Below are 27,057 nucleotides of genomic sequence, written 5' to 3'. Positions count from 1 at the left end.
CGCTACCTTGGAATCCACAATTGTAGTAACCTATCATGGAAACATCACGTTTATTGATAATTGTTAGACCGAATAAAATCGGTCACTCAAAAGGAAACCTTCATCTTGTCCCATTGTCACCAAAGCTTTTGCTATATGCTACCTACGTCCGTCTTCGGGTACGAAACATCTTGTTTTAGCGAAATAGCAGAAAGGCAAAAACATTCTTTAGAGGGCGCCGACACAGAAGTGAAGACGCCTTTTTAGTACGAGTACATAACGAAGACTGAGTTTATTCTACGTAATGTGTAACACTCTTGTCGAGAGGTGAAGAGAAACTAAGAAACATCCTAAGAAACACAAGTATACGTATAGGTAAAACAGTTTTCTCGGCAGCCCGGGACTTGCAACATTTTCGAGCAACTGAGGTAGATAACAGTGTCGATCCCTGCGGTTTTCAATCGTTCTTCCACGGATGATCGTGTAGATCGTAGAAGCACACCGACGCCAAGGACGCTCTCCTCATTTTCCAGACCACCGATTGTCTCGTTTGAAAAGGCTGCCGCTGTTGCTCCTAGGAAACGCCTCCTCCTCAAGTGGCCCTTTCCCTGCCTTTTCGCCGCGGGTTGTTTATGGGTCGTTCAATTAACGTTACTCAGTAGCAGTGGTTGGTTTCCATTTTCCGACAAATACAACTCGCCTCGTCTCTCTGGCACCCACATAGCTCTACATTATTAGAAAGCACTTAGGCAGTGCGAAATTGCTCTGCTCCTTTTATTGCATTAATTATAATCAGAAAGCTAGCGAGACAAACATGAAAGCTGCTCTTTCCTCTCTAGTAACGAGTAAAAAGCAATCGCGTGTTTGTATTTTTCACAATACGTGCTGTCATAACCCCACACTTCCTTCCTTGTTCGTACACACAGGTCTGTTCCTCCAACACCGACTTTATCATCATCATTAGGTTACCATACCATTAGGTTACCATTAGGTTTTCAACTGCCGAAGCCCTAACGCAATTTTTCACAGAACAGCAGGAGATTGGAACCACTTACCTGTCCTCATAACAGATACAACTCATACAACTGCATTTAAAAGTGTACTATCGCGCCTACTGTAACGTTACACGTTTCTTTTTTCTTCATTGCCGACAACTATTTTGCTAGAGGTTTTCTAACGTGCTTTACAAAAGTTTTGTCGTCCTGTATAATGCATTCACTTCACTGATATTGTTATGTTTTCTTTCTATTTTTCTATGTACACCCCCTCCCTCTTCAAGTTATTACCTTGAGGGTAATATAAACAAACAAATAAATATATAAATAAAGTCACTCCTTTGCTGCAAAAGAGAAGAAATGAACGCGGTAGCAACAAATGGAAAGGTGACGAGCAGCATGGGAAGCAGATCAAAAGATGCCCCGCGTTTCTGACGCTCAAATAATGCACAAAACGTACACACAGGTACAGATGAACGCTAACAAGCATCTCAGTTGTTATTTTGCTGCGTCTCTCATAATAATATGGTGGTTTTGGGACGTTTATCCCAACATAATTGTTGCTTCGCTGTGTCTGAAAAGCACGCTCTTTTCGCAAACGGAGGCTCTGCATTCATTTCAGTGAGCTTTCTGCGCCCGGTAACTGCAACAGAATTGTTCCGGTGAAAGGCACATGCCAGCCAAGACGTACGATCCTCCCCGCCGCGAGATAAGGGCACGCGAGCGAGCCGCCACCTACACGATAGTCACGATAGTCCCCCCCCCCCCTTCTTCCCCCCGATATGCCCACCAATGTATCACCAGCGGTAAGTGGTAGATATATATAGCTTGCCGTTCGAACTTGAACGCCGTGCTTTTCCGTGGCTTAGTGGTTAACAGCTCGCATTGACTATATACACAGAGTCTCCAGGTTCAATTCCACGTGTCAGAATCTATTTCAGAATTTTTTTTTCTTTTTTGCGTTTCCATATATATAGATACGTATACATATGGGGTGAGTGACGCGACAGTGTCCATATAAATGCTATCACAATAATAAGCAAATAAATATAAATAGGTTGCATATGTACACGCCAGGCCAGCCGACCAGCAAGACAAAAAAATGGCAGATCCCACGTTCAGTGGGAATCGATGATATGCGAAGCACGAGTGAGAAATGTTGATATGTCACTTTAAAATTAGCACAACGTTACGAGGTGGAGGCAAATGATGCCGTACATGACTTGCGTGTCATGATTATCATGTTTGATGGTGCCGTTTACCTTTGTCATCTATTCACATCACCTGACAACAAATTTAGTATATGTGCAGCTCGCGAAACGGCCGCGAGCGCAACATGAGGGCGGTATGTTGTAATGTTCTTACACTACACGCGTCTCAGGATTATCATGTTTGCATCCGTCATATATTTCATCATCCATTGACGTCACGTAACAGCAAATTTGGTGTACGTGGAGCTAGCAAAACGGCCGCGAGCGCATCACGAGCATGGTATGTTGTCATATTCTTACATGACACGCGTGTCAGGATTATGATGTTTGCACCAGTCATATATTTTGTCAACCATTGACGACACGTAGCACCAAATTTGGTATATGTGGAGCTAGCAAAACAGCCGCGAGGGCATCATGAAGGACCCAATGAACTCCAATGTAGCGCTGACGAGCGCGCATGCTGGGCACAGTGACGCTACGCTAGCGACCAGCGTCCGTCGGCGCGGCCCGACGGCAACCGGCGTGAAATTCGACATGCTACATTTCGCGCCAATGCGTTATTCACACAGCAATGCCCCTCCCTTCTTTGTGACGAAGGGGCTCTGGACGCGCTAAAACGCGCATGCGTCAAAGCAACGCAGCACGGCGCGCGCCTGCGAGTATATGGCCGGACTGGCGCCTGGCGTGGAAGCGCCGGCATGACGCGACGAAATGAACGCCGGTGAGCACGTGCACCGTCTCACATTATATTGTATTGGCGCCTTGACTGTTTAATGTAGTCATGTTCTTACATAACGCGCATCCCATGATTATCATGTTTGCACCAGTCACATTCCTTCGTGATTCATTGGCGTCACGTAAGACCAAATTTGGCATATATGAAGCTAGCGAAATGGCCGCAAGCACATCATCAGTCTCGCATGTCGTCATGTTGTTACATTACACGCACGCTGTGATTATAATGTTTTGATGTGCCATTAAGCTGTGTTGTCCGTTCGCATCACGTAATAACGAGCTTGGTATATTTGAAGCTAGTGAAACGGCCGCCAGCTCATCATGAGCGTAGCATGTAGTGATGGTACGTGACACGCATTTCATGATTCTAAAGTTTTCATCAATTCACATACTGTAGTACTAAATTTGGTATATGTGACGCTAGCGAAATGGCCGCGAGCACATCAGGAGCGTGGCACGTAATCAGGTTTTACATGGGACGCATGTCATGAGTTTTATGTTAGGGTCTGTCGCTTGTGTGCACAATGCAAGCATGCCATATCATATTAGTTTTGCGACATGCCATGTGAACGGAACACCCGCAACAGCGGTAGGACCATAAAATGCAAATCACGATATTTATGAGAGACGTGTCATGATTTTCATGTTATGACTAGTCAAATGTATTCTTCATACAGCCATGTTATGCCACAACAAGTTTGGTGTCGATACCATTATATAAACGGCCAGGAGAGCTAAAAGTCGTAGGTGGTTAGATAAATACATAGATACGCTCAAAGTCGCCGAAGTTCGCTAAGAAATGTTTCCCATTTAAAAGTGTTCATATTGACTCTTCACGTAGAGTGGTCTGCATAGAGCATAACATTACCCGCGTTAGTAGACCAAGCAACACGCATATATTATTTTCGGTAATCATTAGCAGAATCATTCATCGAGGTAGCGTCGCAAACCTGACGTTTGTAGCTCAAAATCTAGGAAGAAATTTTCGCTGTTCATGTACGTAAGGCCTTCACGATTCGCATTTTTTGTGTTGTCGCGGCAGCATGAACTCAATATAAGCGTTACATCTCGGCAAACTAAAGGCACTTCATAGCCTGACTCGTCGCACTGATAGTGTTACTTGTGCTAATTACGATCATGGAAACCGTTATTGGTAATATGATCGCATAAATATATCGCACTGTTAAGGATGGCGCCGTTTTCAGCTCAACGCTTCAATCCGTCGACTTGATCATGGCTTAGTGTGAAAATGACGATGTTAGACGTGGATGGGAGAAGGCTCATTTTCTTTGATGATTGCTTACGGAAGTCCTTTGACTCTCTCAAGGCTTGCGACCATTAACAACAATATGACAACTGAGCTGCAACATCTTTCGGACACACCCGACACCCGGTGACAGTCTCGCGATTGTATCGCCCAAAATTGTATACTTGCCTGTTGACTGCTTGTAGGTGCTACACGGACATGACTTCAAAGGCGCTCGAAAGATACATTGTGCTGATGTAGTGTCAGTAAGTGCAACAGGGAGTGCTCAATGTTAATTTTCAAGCGGACTCACCGAAACAAAACTTTATACCTCGAAGTTTTTCTGTTTTTTTTTTGCAATCCTGCTTTTGGTTCTTGCATTTCTGGGCTCTTGCACTATTTACTACACCTCCTTCAAATGCAGCGAGCGGCGTTACACTGTACTGAACCAACCATAAAACTCGTGCCCACAGTGAGTAGTAAGTATAAGAATACATTATGTGCTACGTGTATGTACCTGAGTCTCGGATCCAGCACAGCCTGAGGATGCGTCCCCATCGGGGCAGTGCAACAGGGTGCCAACCGCTCAGCGAAGTATGCCGCACGAAGCAACGCAGGTATGACTCGCTCCATACGGGTCCTGCAGATTCGCAAGCCGGAAGCGCAATATCCCAAATTTTCACGTTGGCATTCCTCATGGCTTGCGTAGTCAGCGTCTGGACGGCAATCTTGGAGCCTGGAGCAATGCATGACAACATTAAGAAGCATACATATCAAATCAACCAGTATGTATTTCCGAGGCAACAAGCGCACTTTTGTAGTGGGTCACTTTCTCGCAACTGCAGTGGTGTATGATGACTATGATCAGCGGTTTTGGTACATCCCTTTTGCGGGTGTTTGCGCGTTTCCTCGCGAAGTATGATGCTAGTCTTTTTCCGGGCAGTATTCAAGCTCTCACATGACTTTCAGAAAGAGACTTGTCATGCACCGTAGAAAGACTGGGTTTGAGGCCGCCTCAAGACTATTATTGTGTGCCAGCGACAGCCACGAGTCACACCGGCGGTAGCGGCGAGAGACAACTACGCCACGAATGTCGGCTTTTGTCAGCTAATAGCTGCTTCCTCCGTAAAACCCAAGGTGTGTAGCAATAGTGAAGTAGAGGGACATAGCTACAGCTTGAAGTGAATTTATGATGGCTTAAGTGTGGATTGTTATAAGATATCAAGAGAAAGCTAAAATACAGGAAGTAGGGCTGACGCTTTGAATTTTTTATATGGCTTGAGCTGTGAACTGCCAGCCTACAGCGCTGCTGCGTCAAATCCCTTAGAGTTTGCATTAAAAAAGATCTGAGCTAGTTTATTAGCTTTCACTTTAAAACAAACTGCGAGCAAACGTAAACGCAAGAAGAAAATTAAAACTGTGATGCCTTCATTACTTTCTACTAGTTCAAAAATAGCCTGTATTGTAATAGTGTGTGTGGCCTCTCGGCGCTATGAGAACAGGTGAAAAGTCGAGAGAGTGTGGCACGTGCTGTAGTTGTCCGCGTTAACTTCATGGCAAGTACTTAGGCAATTCTTAAACTGAGATTGTGGTGCCTTGAGTGGGACTGAGCAACTTCTAAACCGCAAAATTCTGGACAAGCACCCCCCCCCCCGTCGCTCACGAAAACTATTTCAAATATCCATGCCGTTCTGGGAAAGCGCCCTGGCCCCTTTCACCACTCCGCCCCAACGCGCCAAGGCAACAGGGAACTGCCACATCCATTAGAACAAAAAAAAAGTTTCCGTATAGTTTTTACAGATATTGTGTTTTTTTTTTTGTAGTCACGCTGGCTGCCATGATTCCGATTCGGTTCATTCCAGTTCTGTTTTGCACAGTAGCCAGATTGCTCTGCGCCGTTGCTTTCTTAGTGTTTGCGGCGAGTGGTCAGCCTTGCCTATGATGTCGACCAAAATGAAGGTTATTCGAACACATTGAGAAAACGCTAAGAACGTGCACTACACGTATTGATATTTTAAGCTCGACCAGAAGTGAATGCGCGAATGGCAGAAGAATTTCGATAAATCGGTGCAGCTAAAATACGGGAATGCAAAACTTGGGCGAAAGCTCAGTACCCATCATTGTTCAGTGAACATGTGGAGCGTGCGCTCTTCGAGCACCTTGAGAGTGAAAGAAGTTCAGGACGTCCCGTCAGCAAGCAGATTCTTTCAGGAGAGGCCGTCAAAATTGCCGACAGCATGTAGCTGAGAAATTTTGTAGCATCCCACTAATACACGAATTGCAGAAAAGAGCGGTTCGGCGTTGCAATGCACCGCGCTACTGTCAAGAGCTGGAAGACAACCGAGAAACAATAAGAGGCCCCAAGTGCCTTTCTGTCTTCCACGAACTCACTGCGATGGCGCAACGCCTACACTTTATATAACACGGTGAACATAGATCAGACCATGGTGGGAATAGAACACCCCGCCAACAGCACAAACATGCATGCATGGTCGGCTAAAGCAGGCACTTTATAGGGGTTGCCAACTCTGGATGTTCCCGGCGAGGCATCACGGCTTTCCTTGCTGCTTGCGCCCTCGGTCAAAAGCTCACGACCTTACTTATCTTCAAGCAGTAAAGCGAGAAAATTCAGGCCAGGGCATTTGCGAGCCCTTGCATACCAGAAAGAGAGAGAGAGATAGACTTTATTAATTTCCGGCAGATTGCTGGGATGGGCTCCCACATAGGGGCCAACGGAGAGACCGTGTCTCCCGGCAGCTTCCTTGGCCTGCTGGATTACCCAAAGTTGCTTGTCCAGCCCCGAACTGAGCAGCGCAGTCCGCCAACGCGCCCGAAGGTCTTCATTGGAGGCCGCGACCTCAGAATTTCTGACTAATGCTGGACATTCCCATAGGATATGTTCGAGAGTGGCTCTGGTGGTACAGTACTGGCATAGATTAGAACTATAGACGTCAGGATATATGTGGTGCATGATGACAGGGTTCGTGTATGTGCGTGTTTGTAGCTGTCGCCACTGAACGGACTGGGCCTGATTTAGCTTGGAGTGAGGCGAAGGGTACTCCCGCCTGCAGTCGATAGTGTTGAATTATGTCATTAAATTTAGTGAGCCGATCGTCCCATTCCCACCCCGGCGCAGAAAGGTCCGTTTGGGTGGCCGCTTCGTCTGACGTGACTCGGAACGTAAGACCTCGAGCCACGTTGTGCTCCACTTCATTCGGATCGGCCTCCGCGTTACCTAGTGGTGTGTGGGCAGGGAACCACAAAATGTGTACGTATTTGTCCACCTCGTGAATTTCGCCTGTATTAAGAATCCGCAATGCCTCGGGGGAGATTCTGCCGCTGGCGTAGTTTTGAACGGCTGTCTGCGAGTCGCTGATTACGCATGAGGCGTTAGTGTGGGCTATGGCCATCGCGATAGCTACTTCCTCTGCCGTTTCTACGTTCCGTGTGATGATTGACGCGCTGCTTTTGCATTGTTGTGTGTGGTCTACGACAGCAGCCACGAAGTGGTGACGTTCCTGGTAGCGTGCTGCGTCGACAAAGACTGCCTCATGGTTGCGCCCAAACATCTTTGACATGGTCCTGGCTCTACTGACACGTCTGCCCTTGTTGTGTTCAGGGTGCATGTTTCTTGGTATGGGTGGTACTGTTAGCTTAGCATGGATAGTGCGTGGTATATCGTGTTTGTCTCCGTGTTGAGTGTGGTAAGTAATACCGAGATTACATAGAATCTGGCGGCCTGGCTTAGTCTTGGCTAAACGCTCGAATTGGAGATTTATTGCGCCTCAATAAAAGGAGAATAATATTTTTTGGTCGGTACAAAGGGCCACACTGTCGCCTATCTCGTTTTTTGACAACGCTGACTTTTCTTCCCAAGCAAATGTTCGTCTCACCGCCATGAAAGAAACGCCAGGCCTGCGCTGAATGCGCAGCACAGTCAAAGCGAAACGTAGAAGAGTGACATTTCATAACTTTTTTGAACGCTCATTGGGTAGCTGCGGCAAACACAATGAAGGTTACTCACTACGGCATAAATAATTATATTTTTTGTATATTAGGCTAGCATTCACTATGCTCTCTTTCGTTATTTTTAGAAGAAGCGTCGGTGCACGCTAAAGAACTCCAGAAGGTCGAAATTTCCGGTGTCCTCCACTATGGCGTCTCTCATATTCATATGGTGGTTTTGGGACGTTAAACCCACATATCACTCAATGAATAGGAGAAGCGTCGTATCCGCTGCACTCTTGTTAGAGATTTTGTGCCTATTCCCATGCAATCGCTGACAACGACGAATAATTATGCCAAAAGTGGGTATGCACCGCATTTACTTGGTGATCAAGAAGAGATTTTCTAATGGGTTCGAGCACTGGACGAGCCACTCGTTTCGCAATTTGCGTTTTGTAACGTGTGGCTGTTTCATTGAAGTTCTCAAACGCTTTATTACTCATTTACTACAATTTATTTACCAACATCAAACCTGACTAAAACCAATTCAGAAACACGTTCCGAACAATGACGCAACAATGCCACTAGCGAGCACGCTCCGCTACCGTGACCTCCGCTCGCTACCCACCCACTTCTCTGTTCATGCACAATAAACCTGACGTGCGGATAACGTACGCGTCGAAACATGTCTGTACGTGTAACCTCTCTCTCACTTCACGTTGTTCATCGCTCGCAACGCTCAAGCGCACATAAATTGGTAACAGTATTTAGGATTCTCTATCTGTGATATGGATGACGACGGAAGATGACGCTCCTTGATTTTGATGTATATGTTGGGTATACTTCCCAAAACCACCATATGATTGTAAGAGACGCCGTAATAGAGCGCTCCGGAAATTTCGACCACCTGGGCTTCTTTAACGTGCGCCGAAATCTGCGGTGCAATTATATACAAATTCCAAATCCGGACGAAGGCGGTCTGTCGGTGACGTCAAAAAGTGGGCGGTCCACAGCAGTCGTGAAGACGAAGGGTAGTGAACAGCCAATGAGCGAAATGAAGCCTTGCGTCATCATTTTGACGTGGGCTTGGGGACCGTATAGCCAAATGAAAAGTGTTTGTAACTTGTTGAAAAATGTTTAACTACTATTGATCACTATCAAAATGTGTTGGCACAAGTTTTCAAACGTTCAATAAGGAATACGGCACAATATAAACGTATTTTTTTGTTATTGTTTTGAAATGAGGCTAAGTTTAGCGGGACGGTAAGTAGTGGCGCTAAGTACAACCCCGCTTCAAGCAGTTACTGTTTCCACATCTCCACCACTATACAAACCTAAACAGCGGAACTTTCGAAGTTGTTGGCTCAGTCGAGCGCAATCATGGTGGAGGGCAACGGCACCAGTAGCCAACAGCAGCAGCGGCTCATGCGCGTGTCCGAAGCTCAACGCGCGCTGGTGCTCGCCTTTATGGACGAACACCCCCAGCTTGTGGCGAAAGCCATCAAGCTGCAGCACAGCGTCACCGACTGGCGGCGGCTGTGGCAAGAGCTCAGCGACGTGCTGAACCATGAAGTGCCTGCGCAAGAGTGGCAAGCTTCGTGGCGCAGGCCGGTGCACGAGGCCCGCCATGACGCTGCCGCCATCAGAGAGGCACAAACGTGAGAGATCGTCGAATGGCGCGGGCGATTTGTTCTTTGACATTGGTGTAAATTTTCAGGGGCACTGGAGGGGGTTGGCTGCCTGGCTTCCGCGGCCGGGTTCTACAGTTGACTGGGATGACACGCTTCAGTGGCGTCCTTGGTCTCACCTATCTACAGGTAAGCACTCTGCCGTCGCAGTATCACGGTTTCCTGAGCAGTGCCTAAACTTTTGATATCTGAAGGGTTGCCTTTAGCGGAACCTTGTTAAACGGGAATATAGCAGAAGAAAGTATTGAAAATGGATAGGTTTATTAACTAAAATCTCAGTTTGCAGCCCTTCCAGTACAAAGGGTATTACTTTATCATAAAACAAGCAATGCCTGCGGGCAAGTGCATGTACTAAAATGGTAATACATGATATCAATTACCACTGAATAGCTGCAGAACATTTCCGCAGATGTTTAGTACGTGGGGTTGCAAAATAGCCAGAGTAACCAATACCCTTTTTCTGAGAGATTATGCTTTCTACACTTTCCAGCAGGTGGATGTTCCCACTGCTGCGGTGGAAATGGATGTGGAGGCCACTGAAGCGGCTGAAGATGGCAGTGACACAGTAACACGCAAGCATCTGAGAACTTAGTGCTTCATTGAGTGCAGGACCGGAACCTTTAGCAGGGCGACAAGGTGCTCAAGGTGAGTATACCATTTGTTTACATTTTACACAAGGGGCGTAAGCATTCTTCATGCTCTATTATGATGACTGAAACCAACTTGGGCTGTAAACTAGAACCATGCATTGTATTGAGGGCACGGTATCGGGTATCTGCAATGATCAACTGCCGGACAAAAGGTTGGTTAGCACTGAAAAGGGCTCTTTCATGGTGAGAGATGCCTTTGAGGACATTAATGAAGAGTAGTTTCAACTAATGTTTGTTGGTACGCACGAGGAGGGCATAGCATGTACACAAAGCTTCCCACTTTGAAAGGATGCCATCAGGCCAGTTGATATTCAACTAAGGAAAATTGTTGTGCTCGTTGCAATTCTTGGCAGTAGCAGCAGCTTCCAGCCACGAGATGGCTGGCGTCCAATGACAGGGACAAGTTTGTCGCACAAGCTACGGACTGTTCGTTCGGACAGACGAGAACATTGCCGGAACTCTTCTTCGGTGAACTTTTCAAATGCATCTTTAACCTCGCTTCGTCGTCTCTGCTTGGCTGCAGCTGCCGCGCAGGTGCGACGAAAAACCGTGGCAGTGGGAAACGCCATGTTGTCCAAGTGCTCGGATGCTGAAAAGTCGCGCAGCCCTTACATTTCAATCCAATCCAGGCCACCTTGCAGCCATTTCAACCCATCAGGTTGCTTTCGAACGGTCTCGCCGACCGTTCCTTCGCCTTCCTCCAAAAACCACACAAGAACAGTCACGTGACAACCCAGCCCACGTCACTCAGAACGTCACAGCATTCGTCACGGCTCGTATAAGCCAATCGCGTGCGACTCAATGAAACAGACCGCCTTTGTCCGGATTTGGAATTTTTTTATAATCGTACCACTGAGCACACGGACCTACAACATTTCCGCCTCCATCGGAAATGCAGCCGCCGCAGCCGCCATTGGATCCCGCAACCTGCGGGTCTGCAGCTGAGTACCTTAGCCACTAGACGACCGTAGCGGGGCGAAGATGATGCTCTTTCGCCTGGCGAAACATCCGCCAAAGCGATTAGGCCTTACGGGGTCGTTGTGGGTGTTGCAAAGTTTAGCGAAGCCGATCGCGTTCGCGAAAGGTGACGTCGCGCCTGCAACACCGAGGAGGCGTGAGCCAGGGGAGCCCTTACTACCTGCTGTGATGATGGCACTGTGCGTCGATCTGGTCATATCCAAGGTCGACACCGATTGTCTTCAGAAACCTCTCTGCGTGCGCTTGAAGTACCACAAGTACATGGTAGTCATGGTGAGACACGCACCAGTTCCGGTCTGACGCCCATATGTCCTCTCTGAAGAAACGACAAGACCTGCGCCAGCCATCGCTTCAAACGAATCTTCCAGCACTTACCGCAGCAGCCGCGTCAGCGTCGTAAAACCATTGGCGCTACCGGTGCACAACGCTACTGCTTTGCATTCCATCAGGGTACTCTTTGGGAAGATGGTAAGAATTGTTTGTGGCTAGAGAACTTGGCCGCCATTGTGAAGTTAATGCTGTTCCGAGATAGCTCTGTCCCTGCCACTTTGCCGGCAATTTCGACTTTGGAAGGCGGCGAGGGGTGGGAGGGGGGGGGGTGTTTGCTTAGAATTTGACGGTAATCTGTGGGTTACTGAATTATTTTGCTTGGAGGAGAAGATAATGCTACATTCATCTGCGAAACAATAGTGACATTGTCTTGCTAAAATATCAATTCTTTAACTTGCTACCAAGCAACAGCTGATAATGTGAAAAAAAATATGAACCGTAACTCAATGGACCGGGAATAAAAGCATTGGTATACGGAAGCAAATGCTCAAAGATTTGCACGTTTCTTCTTAGTTGCAATACTAATGACAACCATGGTATATTTTAACTCTTGTTACAATATAGAAACCGTACGTCAAGATATCCTCTTCCTCCTACTCATTCAATAAAAACAAAAAGCACGTGTGATTCTTGGAAAATGAGGTAACACGAGGGCCTCGCAGTATTTTCTAACCTACTCGAACCAATTCGCTCCGCTGGCGAGCACAAAGAAGAGTTTTATGCGCAAAGAGACACCTTTTTTTATTGCTTAACAGCACAAAAAAAGTTATGTTTGAGTCGAGTTCCTGTTTTATCACTTTACGATGCGACACAAGCGTATGATACGTGTGCAGTTGCTCTCTTGGCTAAATATAGGTAACCCGTGAACCGCCTTACTGGGGCCTGACCAAGCGGCGAGATATGGTGTGCTCATGGCAGCAGTGCATTTTTAGTGTTAGGCTTCTAACTTTCAGGATTTTATTGGACTCTACAATCTCGTCTTAGTTCTGAAATGTTGGGGTGGTGCAGCCTCGCGCGATGCCTGGATGACGTCAAGGTAAGGATGCTTTGACGCCTGCCGTGGCACGCCTACATAACAAACGCTCTAATCGTGCGTTCTTTGCGATCGCTTTTAGCTTGGTTCAAGCTTCAGGTAAATTACGAAAACAGCATCGGCAATGCTCCTAGTAGAACAATGAGGAAACTCGTGTTCAGTGAAATCACTAATGGTTACCACGCTCACCGTAAACGGTTTGGTAAGGTTTGTGGTAATGCACGAAGATGGTTTGATTCTCCGCTGCGACAGCCGCAATGCGACGTGACTGAAGAGCAAGAACATATTTGTGCTTGAATACATATTTATTCTTCTGCGTGTCCCTTATTCAAGTAGTGGCTTTCCCTGATAGGACCGCATATTTATATTAATAGGTTGCTCTCTTCACGAGCGCTTCTTTTCAGAGGTATACTGTTATCACTTCTGAAAGTTTTATTTGTGTCGGGCATAAGCGGCTATCTGGCCGCGGATTATTGTTGTTTTTTTGTTTTTGTCTGTGTCTCAAGCTCCGCCACAATTGCTAAATTCCATGCAGTATTGAGACTCACAAGGTATCACCAAAGCGCTTGTCCTGGTATACCACGGCAGCTCTTGAACTGTTTTTCTTTCATGTATTCACTCACTGGTCATGAAGTTCCACGCTTTCTTCGCAGTTATCTCGGGGCTTCATTTCCATAAAAAGTGAGCTGAGGTACACCGGGAAAACTTCATGCAGCATCGTAGCAACGACGCTGTTACACTTGTAAGTACCTGTTTAGATAGCTCACTTGTAAATTTTTTTTTCCTCACACTTCATTACACCCGCCGTTATCAACTTGTATGTGGATATGACATGTGACACCAGTAACTGCCTCACTGAGGTGAAGACCGTTTAATTATTACGTTGGCCACGTCACTGAGAGCGTCACAAAAACCATTCACAATGTTCATTTCAAGTTTCAGTCGTTTTCTTTGCAAAATATTTTATAAAGAGTACTCCCACGTGACAAAAACATAGAGCTTTTGACGTGGTGTTTGATCGAACCAGCAGTTTATGCAAGTCAGAATTCATGGCCACATAATTTCTGGCGAATATTTGGTTGAAAGTAATATTTACAGAATTAAAGTACACCAACATCTCAGCTATTCTCTGGATGTATTGTGCTGAACCGTATGAATTCGTTCTAATAAAATGTTTTCTTGGTAGATTCATCTAACGTCTCTTTTAGTGAAAAGCGAAAATTTCTCAAATCGCCTGACTAATCTGCACAAAAACAACGATGTATTTATTGAGTTCGAAAACATTTTATTTTATTAGTAATTCTTCGGAACACGTGTTCCAACCCCGCTGTCTACGCCAAATTGTAATAAAGAGAGAATGATGAGCGTAAGAATTTTAGCACCAATTTCTATGCGTAAATGGTTAAAACAATGAATGCCTCGCTGTAATGCACCTACATTTTCACAGTGAATCCGTCGTTTAGACGGGAGTTTGCCAGTAATAGTATTCCCCGCCGTGGTGGTCTAGTGACTAAGGTACTTGGCTGCTGACCCGCACCTCGCGGGATAGAATCCCGGCTGCTGCGGCTGCATTTCTGATGGAGGTGAAAAGGCTGTAGGCCCGTGTGCTCAGACTTGGATGTACGTTAAAGAACTCCTGGTGGCCGAAATTTCCGAAGCCCTCCACTACAGCTTTTCTCATAACCATATGGTGGTTTTGGGAATTTAAAACCAACCTATCAAATAAAATCAATCTACCTTGCTAAATATGAATCGAAACTATGAGCAGTTATCACCACTGTATTGCGTAAGAGTGGGCCCACAGCGAGTGCAGAAAACTGTGATACGCGGCCGCGGAGCAAGCGAGTCTTGTCGTGACGTCACGCCACCCCAACGGCCGCGCCGGCAGTGTTTCTTTTCGGGACTTTTAAAGAACGATAATGCGCGCTGCCACAGCTGGTCGCGTATTCTACGCCGTAACTCATGTATTTTACCAAAACTGTTAGCGCTGTCGGATTCTTCCAGACACTTTCACCCTGGCTCCCCTCACTGGTGGAACGCCGTGTACGAAGACCATCTTGAGAAATCTTATTTTTAAAGCATGCGGTTAGCTAATTGCACAAGGTCATATTCTTCGCGAAGACCACCACATAACACTTTCATACTAGCACGCAAAATAGTATCTAAAGGTAACTTTTGAACAGGTCATAAAATACATTCTTGAAAAGGGTGGTTTTAATTAAGATATAGATTCTCCAACACTATTGCTGGAGTGTGGTGGCCAAGTGCACTGGTCTGCATGCCTCCAAATGCTGTCGCCCAGTATAATGGCAGCATGTCATTTAGCCACGGCAACACGTAGACAGGGTAGCCTAGACGCACACATTGATAGCTATTGTGTATAGTAAGGAAATAAAGCAGCACGTTGTATGCGAAAAAAAGTGCAAATCAAGTTTGGGTGTGTAAAGACGCAGAGAGAAGACGGAACAGTTGTCTGCTACGGTGGATAAGTGGTACGGTGCTTGGCTTGTGACTCAAAGGTCGTGGATTTGACCCCAGCCGCAAGGTGTTGAATTTCAGCGGAGAAAAAATGATTAAGAGGCGGGTAATATGCGATATCAAAGCGGGTTAAATACCGCATAATCACCATTTCCCGAGCCCTTCACCATGGCATCACTTATTTTCATATCAGGTGTTAGACCTTTGGGCCCAAGATGTTGTCTACTAACTGAAAAATACAGCTGAACCCTCCGGCACTTGCGTTGCACTGTTTGGTGTCCATATTTTCATTCCCCTTCTTCTTATATAACGTATTATTACGAGCTATCAATATCCAAACGCTGACTAGGCTTGTCGCTCCCGTCTTCCTCTATTAGAAGTAGCTGAGCTTTATGTCGTTCTAAAGAATTATGAGCTTCACGGTAACTAATTTAGCAACCATAGGCCTCTCGCACTTACTTCTAAGCAAAAAAATTTAGTTGTCTTGAAGATAGGGTTAATCGACTTGATTCCATGTAGTTTCGAGAAAATTATGGCGTCTGTAAGGCACCTTCTGTAGTCTTCCTTTCGGATAATTTATGTATATATGTGCAATAACAAAACACATCGTCCCCAGAGACTGAGCTCGAGAAATAATTTTAAATACTCACCTTCAACTAATGCTTCGAGGTCTGATGTATTAGTAAGAAATCTAGGGTCAATAATGGGATATTCTTCGGGATCAGTGCTCCTCAGTCGAATGTTGCCTGCTGATTTGGGGCGCAGTAGTATTGGCACAATCATTAATACGTTGTCCCTACGCTTTCGCTTGTAGTAGTTTTTATAAATCTGCAATACACCACAGATAAAGTGTCACACACATGTAGTGCGTTTTATGTTGCGGTAAAATTGAATCCCTGAAACATAAATTTGGATAACTACACCTCCCGATTGTACACGCATTCTTTGCACTTCGTATACCGACCATAATTTTCCAAAACTTTTGAAAAACAGGCATAGGATGCAATGCTCTCACTGTAGTGGAGCGAGTGCATTTGTCTTTCTGTTAATTGCGTCCCGAATTTTACACATCTTTAAATGCATACGTCATCCTGAGGCCGTAGCTTTGACGAAGGCAACAGTTGACGTGTCCGACATTAAACTTTTTATTTTGAAGAACTTGTGGCTATGACACGGAAATACCCACTGTGCACTGATAGCGGCGAACACAGCATCAACCGTCGATAAAAAGAAAAGCGCACTAGCACTTCGGCTTTTATACGTTTATCATCGAATGCATTGGTTTTATTTATAGATACCGCAAAAGTTTAAGCCCTAACGTTAGATAAATACGTGTGGTTTAACGTTTCAAAATCACCACATGATTATGAGAGACGCGATAGTAGAGATATCCGGAAATTTCTACCACCTAGGGTTCTCTATTCTGCACAGCCCCACCGTTGTGGTCTAGTGGATAAAGTACTCGACTACTGACCCGCAGGTCGCGGGTTCAAATCCCGGCTGCGGCGTCTGCATTTCCGATGGAGGTGGAAATGTTGTAGGACCGTGTGCTCAGATATGGGTGCACGTTAAAGAACCCCAGGTGCCAGGTGGTCGAAATTTCCGGAGCCCTCCACTACGGCGTCTCTCATAATCATATGGTGTATTTGGGACGTTACACCCCACATATGAATCAATCAATCTATTGTGCACCGAAATCTGAGCACACAAGCTTACCGCACTTTCGCCTTCATCGAAAGTGCAGCAGCTGCAGCCGAGATTCGTAGAGTACCTCAGCTACTAGAACACTGTGGCGAGGCCAGCCCAAACTCGCAATGTCAATCGCAAGATTCTAAGATTGTCTAGGTCGTTTCCAACCGTTCCAGCACTCTCTTCATTGGGCAATGAAAATTGAAAGAAAGGAGCTTGTGTGGTCATATATTGTTCTAATCTAATCATAGAATATACACAATCTTTTGAGCGAAGTGGACTTATTACCTCTGCGCTATTTTAGCAAAGCCATGCGCAACTCTTGAAAAGAAGACACATTGCGGACTACTGATAGAAGTGCCCCAAGTGGCTCTGATTGGGCTTCAGTTTATGATTCTCGTTCCGAGCTCTTTCCTGTTTTAGTAAACTTCACTGCTGTGTATGACGGTGCCATGCACACCGTTTTCGAGAGTAAGCGCAAAGAGATTGCACATTCACTGTAAAGACATGCAAATGGTGGAATTCGTTTCTTGATGCTTGACTCCACAGATAGTTTACTCTGCCATTTATTTCTTGGATTTTGTTTTATTTCAAGTTTTCATAGTGATCCCGATCTGTGGGGCTATCTTTACATTTTTAAAGCAATTACTGAACCTAAGGAACCTTACTAAATTGAAGAATGATGCAGTTTTGATTACATAAAACAAGTACAAACTACACCTAGTATTTTCGCTAAAGTGGAATAAAGTTTTGCTGATATTCACGGTGCAGAAAGGCTTAAAGAATTAATATTGAAGTAAAAACTGAAGCTCACCTGTGATATTCCTATCACACCAGCTAGGTATCCTGCTTCGATCGTCGTGGGGTTGAGTGTCACGAGGAGAAACTGAATATCTGGGTGCGTTGGATCAGCATCTGGCGTGCTCAAGAAGGCGACGCACTCAACACCGTATGCATGAATAAGTGGCCCTGAAACAAGAATCTAGTGCGTTTTCTCATATTTCCTAAATTTCCAATAGAACCTCGCCATATGATGATAAAGGAACTATAACTGCACGCTCTGGCAGGTTAGTAATCATTGAGTAAATGATAGCATCTACTATCTTCGAGCACAATTCACTAAATTCACGGTACCTCCTTAGTAGCCGGTAAATGTTGCAGTTGTTACTAATCAGGAAGATTTCATTCGTGTCTTATCCTAGATAAATACTGGGTCAGTCATAAGCTACACGATTATTGTCAGATGGCTAAGACTGAATAATAAGGTCACGAACTACTTGGAATAGAAATTAAAATGGCTTGCCATCTAATTAAAAAAACATTTTCGCGACGTTTGCGCGCAAAGCACTAATCTCCACGACAGAATGAAGCGTTCAAGTTGAAAGAAAAGATAGAATAATCCAATAAACTTAGTCCAAACAGCAGCAGGAAAAATTGGGGCGTGCGATTGTACAGCTGTGCATATAATTATCATTATAAATACTAGTAAAGCCTGAAGGCCCCAGGTATCTATACTCTCGACACAATTTTCTCTGTAAATCAACTTCCTATACGCGAGAACACACAGATATATTGTATGGCAGCACGAGGTGAGTTGTCCCACGAAAACAGTAGCACAGTTTTATTATTTTGCGCGGATTTATCGTAGACAGCAGTTCATACGTAAACGCACAGAGCTAACATCAACAAACCTTTTCGCACTTTAATTAAGTAATCAAAATATTTTTGGGCCCTTTTGGGAGGCTATTAGATAAGAAGATGGCTATATTCTAAAGTAGAAGTGAAAAAGAAGACGTGAGAAAAATTTCATGTCTGTGCATGAATTACAACTGCAGTATTTATGAATAAAAGCATTTAAAACTGTGGAATAAATTCTTAAACGAGCAGTAGCATGTATAACATAAATATAAAGCTATGACATTTCCTGATACATAACAGCAATGAAGATGCAGCATTACGGTAATTTTACACTGATGCCAAGTGTAATAATGCGCACATAACCAAAACACAGAGTGATGCACGTCAACGTAAAAGTTTTCATGAAAGAAAGCATTGAAAGATGGTTAGTCAGTTTAAAGTACCAAGTATGACGGTAGCTTGCTACAATCATGATTGTTAGTGGTGTAAGTGATTCAGATTAAAGAATGTATACATCATCGACACATCTAGTACATTATCAGTTGTGCTAAAAGTTGCATCTTTGTTGCTGTGCTTTTTCCTGTTCTATAGCAATTATACATTAATAACGCTTTGTGACGTGTCAACACTATGAGCTCGTCCGCCTTGTTTCGTTAGGTCAAGGCACCCAATCGTCTGCTAGTGCACGCATTAGGAAATACTGAGTGCCAGTCTATGCGGGAGCATCAGGACCAAAATAAAACGAAGATTTATCTTACGACAACCAGCAGCCAGTGAACAGTGAACCTTACAGTCCTAACACATAGTGGCAGGAACGAAATCCATAGCACTGCAAGCTTTACTTTGTAAAAACTGCCGCTGTAGACGCCATGTTCTGATTCGATGTGCACTTCACCCCGCTCGTAGCCTTTCGGAAACTTTTTCTCGCCGACAGCATATGAATGTCTAGCCTCTCTGAATAGGTTTTCATCGCAACTTAATTGTACATTTTACAGATAACCTATATTATTATATCGAGCGAAAGTTCAAAGCAGGATTCTTCTGTGTTTTCTGCTGCAGGGTGCTTCGTACACTCTGCTCGTGCATGTGCAATTTGTTTAAAGAAAAAGTACGTGTGTGTGTACTTTCCACCTATGCGCTGTCCGACAAATTAAAATGCCGATCGCAGGCTTCGTCTGTATAACAGAAGTAACCTAAGTATTTCTCTATGCATTACGTACTCATTGATTTATATCTTGTGAATATTTTATACTCTACAGGCTCAATATTTGATACTATTTAGTGTTTACAATATATGTGAGCATTTTACTCTATGTTTGTAAACAAAAACTGTAAGTTTATTAGGCCGGAAATGCTGTTTTGTGCTTAGCAATAGGTGCACATCTTGACGATTTTACTATCAAACTTCGAAGCTGACTACACAATCTTCATAGTAGCCCAGTGTGCTCATTTTAGCATCAAATATTTATGTTCATATTATTTTCGACACGTTCCCACACATGTGAAGTATGCGTTTCTAGCTTGTGTTTATCACGTGTGAAAATATTGCAGGTGCTGCAAAAAAAAACGAACTGCGCAGCCTCAATAAATAATAGGTCACTATTCGTCAGTTGTAGTTTTCCAGCAGCTCACTTTGACGTCCATTGACGACAAATATTTAGCAGCCCTAAACCAATGCAAGGCTTTAGAATGCGTAATTAATTCAGGGGCTTGGCCAAGATGGTAAACTCTCATCTTCGGGTGCAAAAAAAGTATTCACGCCATTCTGTATGACTCTTCCAGGTGTGTATAGTAGACGTAGATAATTATATTGTCGACATCGTGCGAGGATGGTGCATTCATTATTATTAGTATGTATGCTTTTACGTCCCGAACCAGGATATGTTTGAGACACGGTGTAATGGATGCCTCCGGAAATTTCATCTATCTGGTGTATTTTCAGAAGCACTTAAGTCGCAGAGGCGCACTTCTGGCAATCCCCTTCCAACAAAAGGTGACCGCTGGAAAAGTCTTGAACACGCGATGTTTGGGTCAGAAGGCAAACAAATGACAAATTTTTCAAGATACAAGTTTGAAGGCAAGGTTGGTGGCTTCAAATGATTAACATATTGAGCAATATGAGTGCTATGACACACTGACTAGAAGTGTCCAAAGGGAAAAATAGAGTTTTGTGAGAGTCCCACTTGACTGATTGCTATCATTGCGGAAAATTATTCGACAAACTGAATCTAATATATCTTGAAGAACTTCAGATCGAGAAACCTATGGAGGATGCAAATTCAAGCCGAGGAGGTGCAAGTGTTAGGAATGGTAATTTACGGATGTTAGGTGGACAGTTGCGTATTTGCAACGAACATGCCCAAGACATTTTAAGCGATAATGCATAAGGCTGTGATGTGAAGATAGAACGAGTGTCTGGGTGTAAGAGTAATGACTAAATGTATAGAATTTTTTCCGCATTTTTAATACAGAAGAAAATGCGAAGTAAATCACTGGTAGCTGCTGTAAAACGTGATAGAATGGTGCAAATCACCGTTATCCTTGGCTCTTGCTCAAGTTCGATATTAAGCTGACCTGCTCGTGTAGCTTTTTTTTTCTCTTTAGAAGGCTTAAACCCAACCGTGAATACTCTCATGAAGTGTGGCATTACCTACGTAGGGGAACATCACTGAAATGGAGCCAAAGGCAAAGAGTCAGCTTCATTCTAAAATATGCCAGATTCGTCGTGTCAATATGCTACTACAAACATCAACTTGTGAGGTTGACTTATAAAGGTTCATTAGGTCACGGATTCGAACGTGGCTGCTGCAATGACGTTTCGGTGGAGGCGGAATAGTAAAAGCTCAAGTACTGCGCAATGTCAGTGCATGTTAAAGAAAGTCACATGGTCGAAATGTCAAGATCCCACCACTATGGCATCTCGCACAATCGTATCTTGCTTTTGGGACCTGCAAGCTCGCATATTGTTGCTAAAAGTAACCAATGCTAACAGTATATCGAAAGAAGAAAACATAATTTGTCTGGTGCAGGTACTAGTCCATTCAACGTCACCTTTATTCGGTGAAGTTTTCTCTTGATTTGGTGTCCATGTTTTTGCGCATATGCGACAGCTGCCCCAAGCGCTGCCAGAACGCACTTACATATTAGCGCGTTCGGGCCTGCGTAAAAGGCTGGGTAAGAGGCATAAGCCCTACCCCTTTCACCTTCTCAGCATTCATGTTATTGCGTGGGGTAACTAGATCCTGCAGATTTGTGATGAAGCAGCGCGTAGTATCCCGTCAGTTATTTTGTTTGTTTCAAGCGGCTCAAACTACTTTAGGGCTCTTATAGGCCCAATGGCATTAGAATGTTTGGCTGGAAGTTTATAACTGGCAGAAAAACCCTCCCGACTCCTTAGAGGTGCTTTATATGTAAGATAAAGTTTCTACATAAAATACCAGTGCAAAAACATAAAAAAAACAATATATAGTTCTTAAACAAAAGACAAGCGCACATAACATTCGAACAGTGGTTGTCGATCTGCTCTTACCTGTTTTAGAAAGGGCATACTTTGGCACTGTAGATGGTAAATAATAGTTAATTTCGATGTTTTCCGCTGACGATGCTGCGATCCCGTTCACGGTGACGTGATCGTAGAGATTCTCGCCTACGGGAAGATCCGCAACGACGTTGATCTGAAAGATGTGTATAGCGTGCCAGAGTAAGCATTGTGAAAAGTTGAATATGCGAAAATTTACTCTTTCAGAAAAACAGGAATTGAAATTGCTAGCAGGAATTTACCACAATGTAGGGCAGGCTGGCGCGAACGGTGCATGCAGGGGAAGAGAAAACGGGGACAAAACAGGTAAGGCCCCAGGGAGACGGGGACAAAGCATAGACACGAACTGGCATACATGGACGCCATTTGTTAGTTTATGGTTCCGTTTCGTCCATGTCTTCTTAACGCCCTACCAGTATTTTCCTTACGAAGAAACCAACTAGCTCAACAGCAAGGCCTCTTGAATTATAATAAAGTGAAAAGTAATCGTTTTTTCTTGGCACACAGTTTTGGGACACCCATTTCTGCGTTTAGTGGGGTCGGCATCGTTGCGACCGGCAGAGCGCACGAGGATGATAGTGATCACGTAGTGCAGTTTAGAAGATGATGACAGGCAGTGATGGCGAGAAGCGCTTAAAGAGAAAGGCACGCCAATGCTTAAAAAACAACTTCCGTGCCTGTCACCCGTGGCGCTGCAGTAGTGAGCGTCATCGCGCGTTGGTTTCTATGGAATTCACCCATGCGCGACCTTCTGCGTTCTCCAGGCTATTGAGGCCGTTGCGCTAAGCTAATTGTACGGCAGTTGACTTGAAATGTGCTGCATGAAATGATTCACGCAAGTCACGCTATTCATGGTCCTCTTTTGTAATTCATATACCTATAAAGAAAAAAATGCCATCAAGTCTTTCTAACAACCAGTGATCCAAGTGGCAAAAGAGCGTCGTCGGCCATAGCTACTGAACGTGCTCGCGAGCAGAGGCTAAACGCCATGAATGCCACAGTTCAGGGTGGCGCGCTGCTGAAGCAGAAACACTTGCCTCAACATATCGCGATATCCAAACACCTTGAACAGTAGTATTTACGGTACTTAGCAATCGCATAACGAAATATTGCCGTATTTATTAAATATTTGTGTTATTTGCATCTCCAATATCCGAATCAGCATGCCTATTTTTTATAATGAAAAGTGCCGATGTGTAACGGCAGCCTTCACCGACAACACGAGTGACGAAGTGCAAAAAAAAAGAACAGGCAGCATTGAATCAAGTTATGTGATGGTCATCCTTTGAAAAGCTGAAAAAGCCGAATAATGATGCGTGGGAATGGTTGTCACAATGCGTATACAATATCAAACACAACGAAGAAGTAAAGTTAGAAAATTGCGTGCGCCAAAGTATACAGACTATTGCTGCCCATATATTTTCGCTCTCCGCGCCGCCTCGGGTTGAACTGTCCGCAGTTGAGAGCATCTCTCTAAAGAAATTTGTCAAAGGAATTATCTCGTCTGCAGACAGTTGGCCAATAAACGGTACAAACAGTGATTTGAGGTCGCACTCTCATGATCCATATATTTTCGCTCAAGCGTGCGCATGTTCTTCCGCAAGGATATCGCCTCAATACCAAACTCATATAAATATATGACAACGAAAATAAATGGTATATTTCTTTTTTAAAGGATGTTTTTCCTGTTTTATTATAAAAGAGAAAACCGGACTGAACGCTGAAAGCCCATCAGAAGGTCTCGGTGGTCCTATATAGCTTGGCGACAGAAAAAATATATATATATATAAGCATATAAATGATAGTTACAATACACGTGCACCTGCAACGTACACTTTACCTTACAAAGTAAAGAGTAAGCTTACAATAAGAGCGAAAGGTTTTCACAAGCCAAAGTAAGTTAAATATTCTTTAATTGCTTTGCAAGGTAACTTCAATGAAACATGAAAATCAATATTCATTGTAATTTTAGTATGTTTACGAGTACTTAAAATCTTAATTCATTGCCGAATAGCTTGTTTTCCACTGAACATATTGCGATACGTGATTGAATGCGCAGATCAGTCAAAACGTGCGCTGATTGATACGATGTCTTATTTTATATTAGAACCACCTAAGTATCGAAACAACACTTACAATAACAAAGTTTCAGCATAGTAACCTACATTTTCTTTCTATCTGAAGTTGTTCTGCGCAGGCGAACGGCTTCGTACATTTGCCCATGGTGTTCTTGAACCTCACATTAGATAAATTGGTGTATGATGAATTGGTAATTTATCATAGACACGCATTACGTCTGCATCCAACATACCAAGAAATCGCAATGAGATTTCATTCATTTAAAAATGCTCTGCGAAGTATGCTGTGAATTTCAACGAGGATCATTTCTGTTATAGAACACATTCTCTAGCTACATTCGACATGTTTTAGACGAGTATCCATTGTTTCATGGTTATGAATATCATTGCAATGTCATACAGCTTCCAGCATCGCAGCCAAGAACTGAAGTGTACATTACACTGTTGAATATAGCCTAATGCATTTTGAAGGGGCCAAACAATTATAAATTTCGCAGGCCATTTCAAGGTCCCTTGTCTTTTAACGCTACCGTAGTAAAGAGCTCGTTTCGATGCAATTGCAGCGTCAGCGTTGTTGTCGGTGTTGGTTTCAATAGTTTTGCGCCAGAAATTATCTTAGGCGTGAACGAAAAATCTATCCGAGTAGCGATGATACTTGGGTCATTTGCATGGCAGGTGCGTGCTCAGCCGGACAGCCATACGTCAGCTTGTGATTGCAGAAGAATACTATTTCCAGCTTTAGAGTAGAGTGATACTAAATTTCTAGTTTTAAAACATGCGCATATTGTAAACATCCTTCACAATTTAACACTAAATATTTCAGTAATAATTCGTGGTACAAGTGTCAATTGACTTGGGGTGTCAGAACGAGGGATTATTCCAACGACTTAGAGGTGTAAAGGGGCCCTTGACTACTGTTCCAAGGAAATATGAAAAAGATTCACTTAAAGAGCTCTGTTGCTCACGATTTCAGCACAGCAAAAATTTCAGGAATTGGTCCAGTACGACCAGAGTTACAAAAGTTTGTCACACTCTGCAATCACATTCTCACTTTTTTCGTCCCAACATAAAAGCTGAAAGCTAAACAGGAAAGGACGGCGCGGGCAAGAAGACGTCATGGGCACCACGTGACCTTGAGAACATTTTTTTCCTTTTATTTGAATGCGCGATCTTTCAGTGTGATTGCATGCTCACGCGTGGACGTGGACAAGTATTGGCCTCCCACAGTGGCCCTTCTAACGACCGAGCGCGCCATATTCAAATCAACCAATGGCTAATAGAAGGTCTTCTACGAGTAATTTTACACCCAAAGCTGTTATGAGATTGAAACTAGGGTCACGCGCAGTTGTCTGGCGCCGCCACCGCCACCGCTTGTGTCTGTAACAGCATCGCACAAAATTATTAAACAACCCAGCACTAATGACACAGTGGGGCTCGAACCTGGGTCTGCTGGGGCCAGCCCAGTATTCTACCACTGAGCCACGACGGTGCTTTTCTTTCGTTATTGCTTGGAAATAATGCAATCAAGTGACGTGATGTATAGCTATACAATCAATCGTTTCAAATATATTCTCACGTGCACACATGCACAAGACAGTTTCATACAGTACAATGAACCTTCAAAAAGTCTGGTAAACAAACATGTCCAGAAGTTCAAGTCAATCTGGAACAGGGTCGGACGTCTCTACAACACTACGCACGTTGGCTGCCTCTTTTCGGAAAACAGACCTGAGCGAGGTGGCTTAGCATGCCTGTCAGTCGTGCGGCTCCTCGAGAATAAATAAAGGCCCAATAACACAAATAAATGGTATGAAGTATTATTGTTAGAATTTTTTTATCCGTAGGAACCTAACACCATGAGCTGTAAAAGAAAATTTTTTTATGGATCTCTTAACAATTCTCTAGAAACGACACGCACCACAGCTATGAATAAAGCAATGCTCTATTGTTTCAGGCTCGTTTCACAGTCTGGAATTCAGTGACCAGGGCACGTATACACTTTTTTCATTAACCCACATCTTTACGGGTATTGTGAAGGTGTGTAGCTTAACGAAAATTGTTTTGGCTGCTCTCGATAAACAGATTTTATCCACATGGTAAAATACAGCATGACCAGCTCGAGATGAGTATGGTTGTCGGTAAACAGGTTTAAGGAAAAGGGTGCGGACAGGTGCAGCAGTGAGTGTTGTTCTGTCTACACTGTATAGATATTCCAAAGTGAAGCCGGCTTTCAAAGAAATGCTTAGTCTCGACAATCGTTTTAAAGAAACGCCACTATTGCAGGTGTTCAGCCACTCTTGTCGTGAGAAAAAGAAAAGGAGGGGGTAAGAAATTCTATTCCGGATAACAGCAAAAGAGAACGGGTGACGCACATCCTTAAGGTAAGAAAATCGTATCACCAGTTGTTTTACAAACAAACGCGCAAGACTAAACCCCCCCCCCCCTTTTTAAGCGGAAGAAAAAGGTTGTCTCTTCGCATGGATTCCGATGGAAAAATTCCGAATGATGCAGGCAAATATCCAGTGAAACGCCTGGATATGTACGCGGGAGCAATGCAATACTTGTAGAATGTAGATAAGCTGTGATGCAAGACAGACGTTGCATGTTTTAGCTCTTAAAAAGGAAAAGTACCCCCCCCCCCCTGCCAAGTTAACACCTTACGTCGGATGGTGGTTATGTTGGACACCCAATGAGGCCACTATTACGGCGGTTATCAAGAGGAACACCAAGATAACGAACTGGAGCACCATTACAACGAACATTTGCAAACACCCAGGGGGTTAGCATTCACGTGCCTAATCAAAATCCTCGATTTTTATTACAATTGACATTAGCTACAGAAA

At 44.1% G+C, this 27,057-nt stretch overlaps 1 protein-coding gene across 1 annotated transcript in view; it reads right to left on the bottom strand.

Annotated features, from left to right (window-relative positions):
• LOC119177917 (glucose dehydrogenase [FAD, quinone]) overlaps positions 1 to 27,057 on the bottom strand; it is a 135,201-nt gene that overhangs the window by 14,504 nt on the left and 93,640 nt on the right. The window contains exons 7-10 of the mRNA XM_075886857.1: positions 22,128 to 22,272; positions 17,775 to 17,929; positions 15,922 to 16,099; positions 4,687 to 4,905 (exon numbers count right to left, since the gene is read on the bottom strand). Of these exons, the coding sequence (XP_075742972.1) occupies positions 4,687 to 4,905; positions 15,922 to 16,099; positions 17,775 to 17,929; positions 22,128 to 22,272 (697 nt within the window). The remainder of the gene's footprint in view (positions 1 to 4,686; positions 4,906 to 15,921; positions 16,100 to 17,774; positions 17,930 to 22,127; positions 22,273 to 27,057) is intronic.

Source organism: Rhipicephalus microplus, chromosome 1, assembly GCF_043290135.1.
Source record: "Rhipicephalus microplus isolate Deutch F79 chromosome 1, USDA_Rmic, whole genome shotgun sequence".
Taxonomy (NCBI): domain Eukaryota; kingdom Metazoa; phylum Arthropoda; class Arachnida; order Ixodida; family Ixodidae; genus Rhipicephalus; species Rhipicephalus microplus.
Note: the sequence above shows the minus strand (reverse complement) of the source record. Positions and strands in the feature narration are given on the sequence as shown.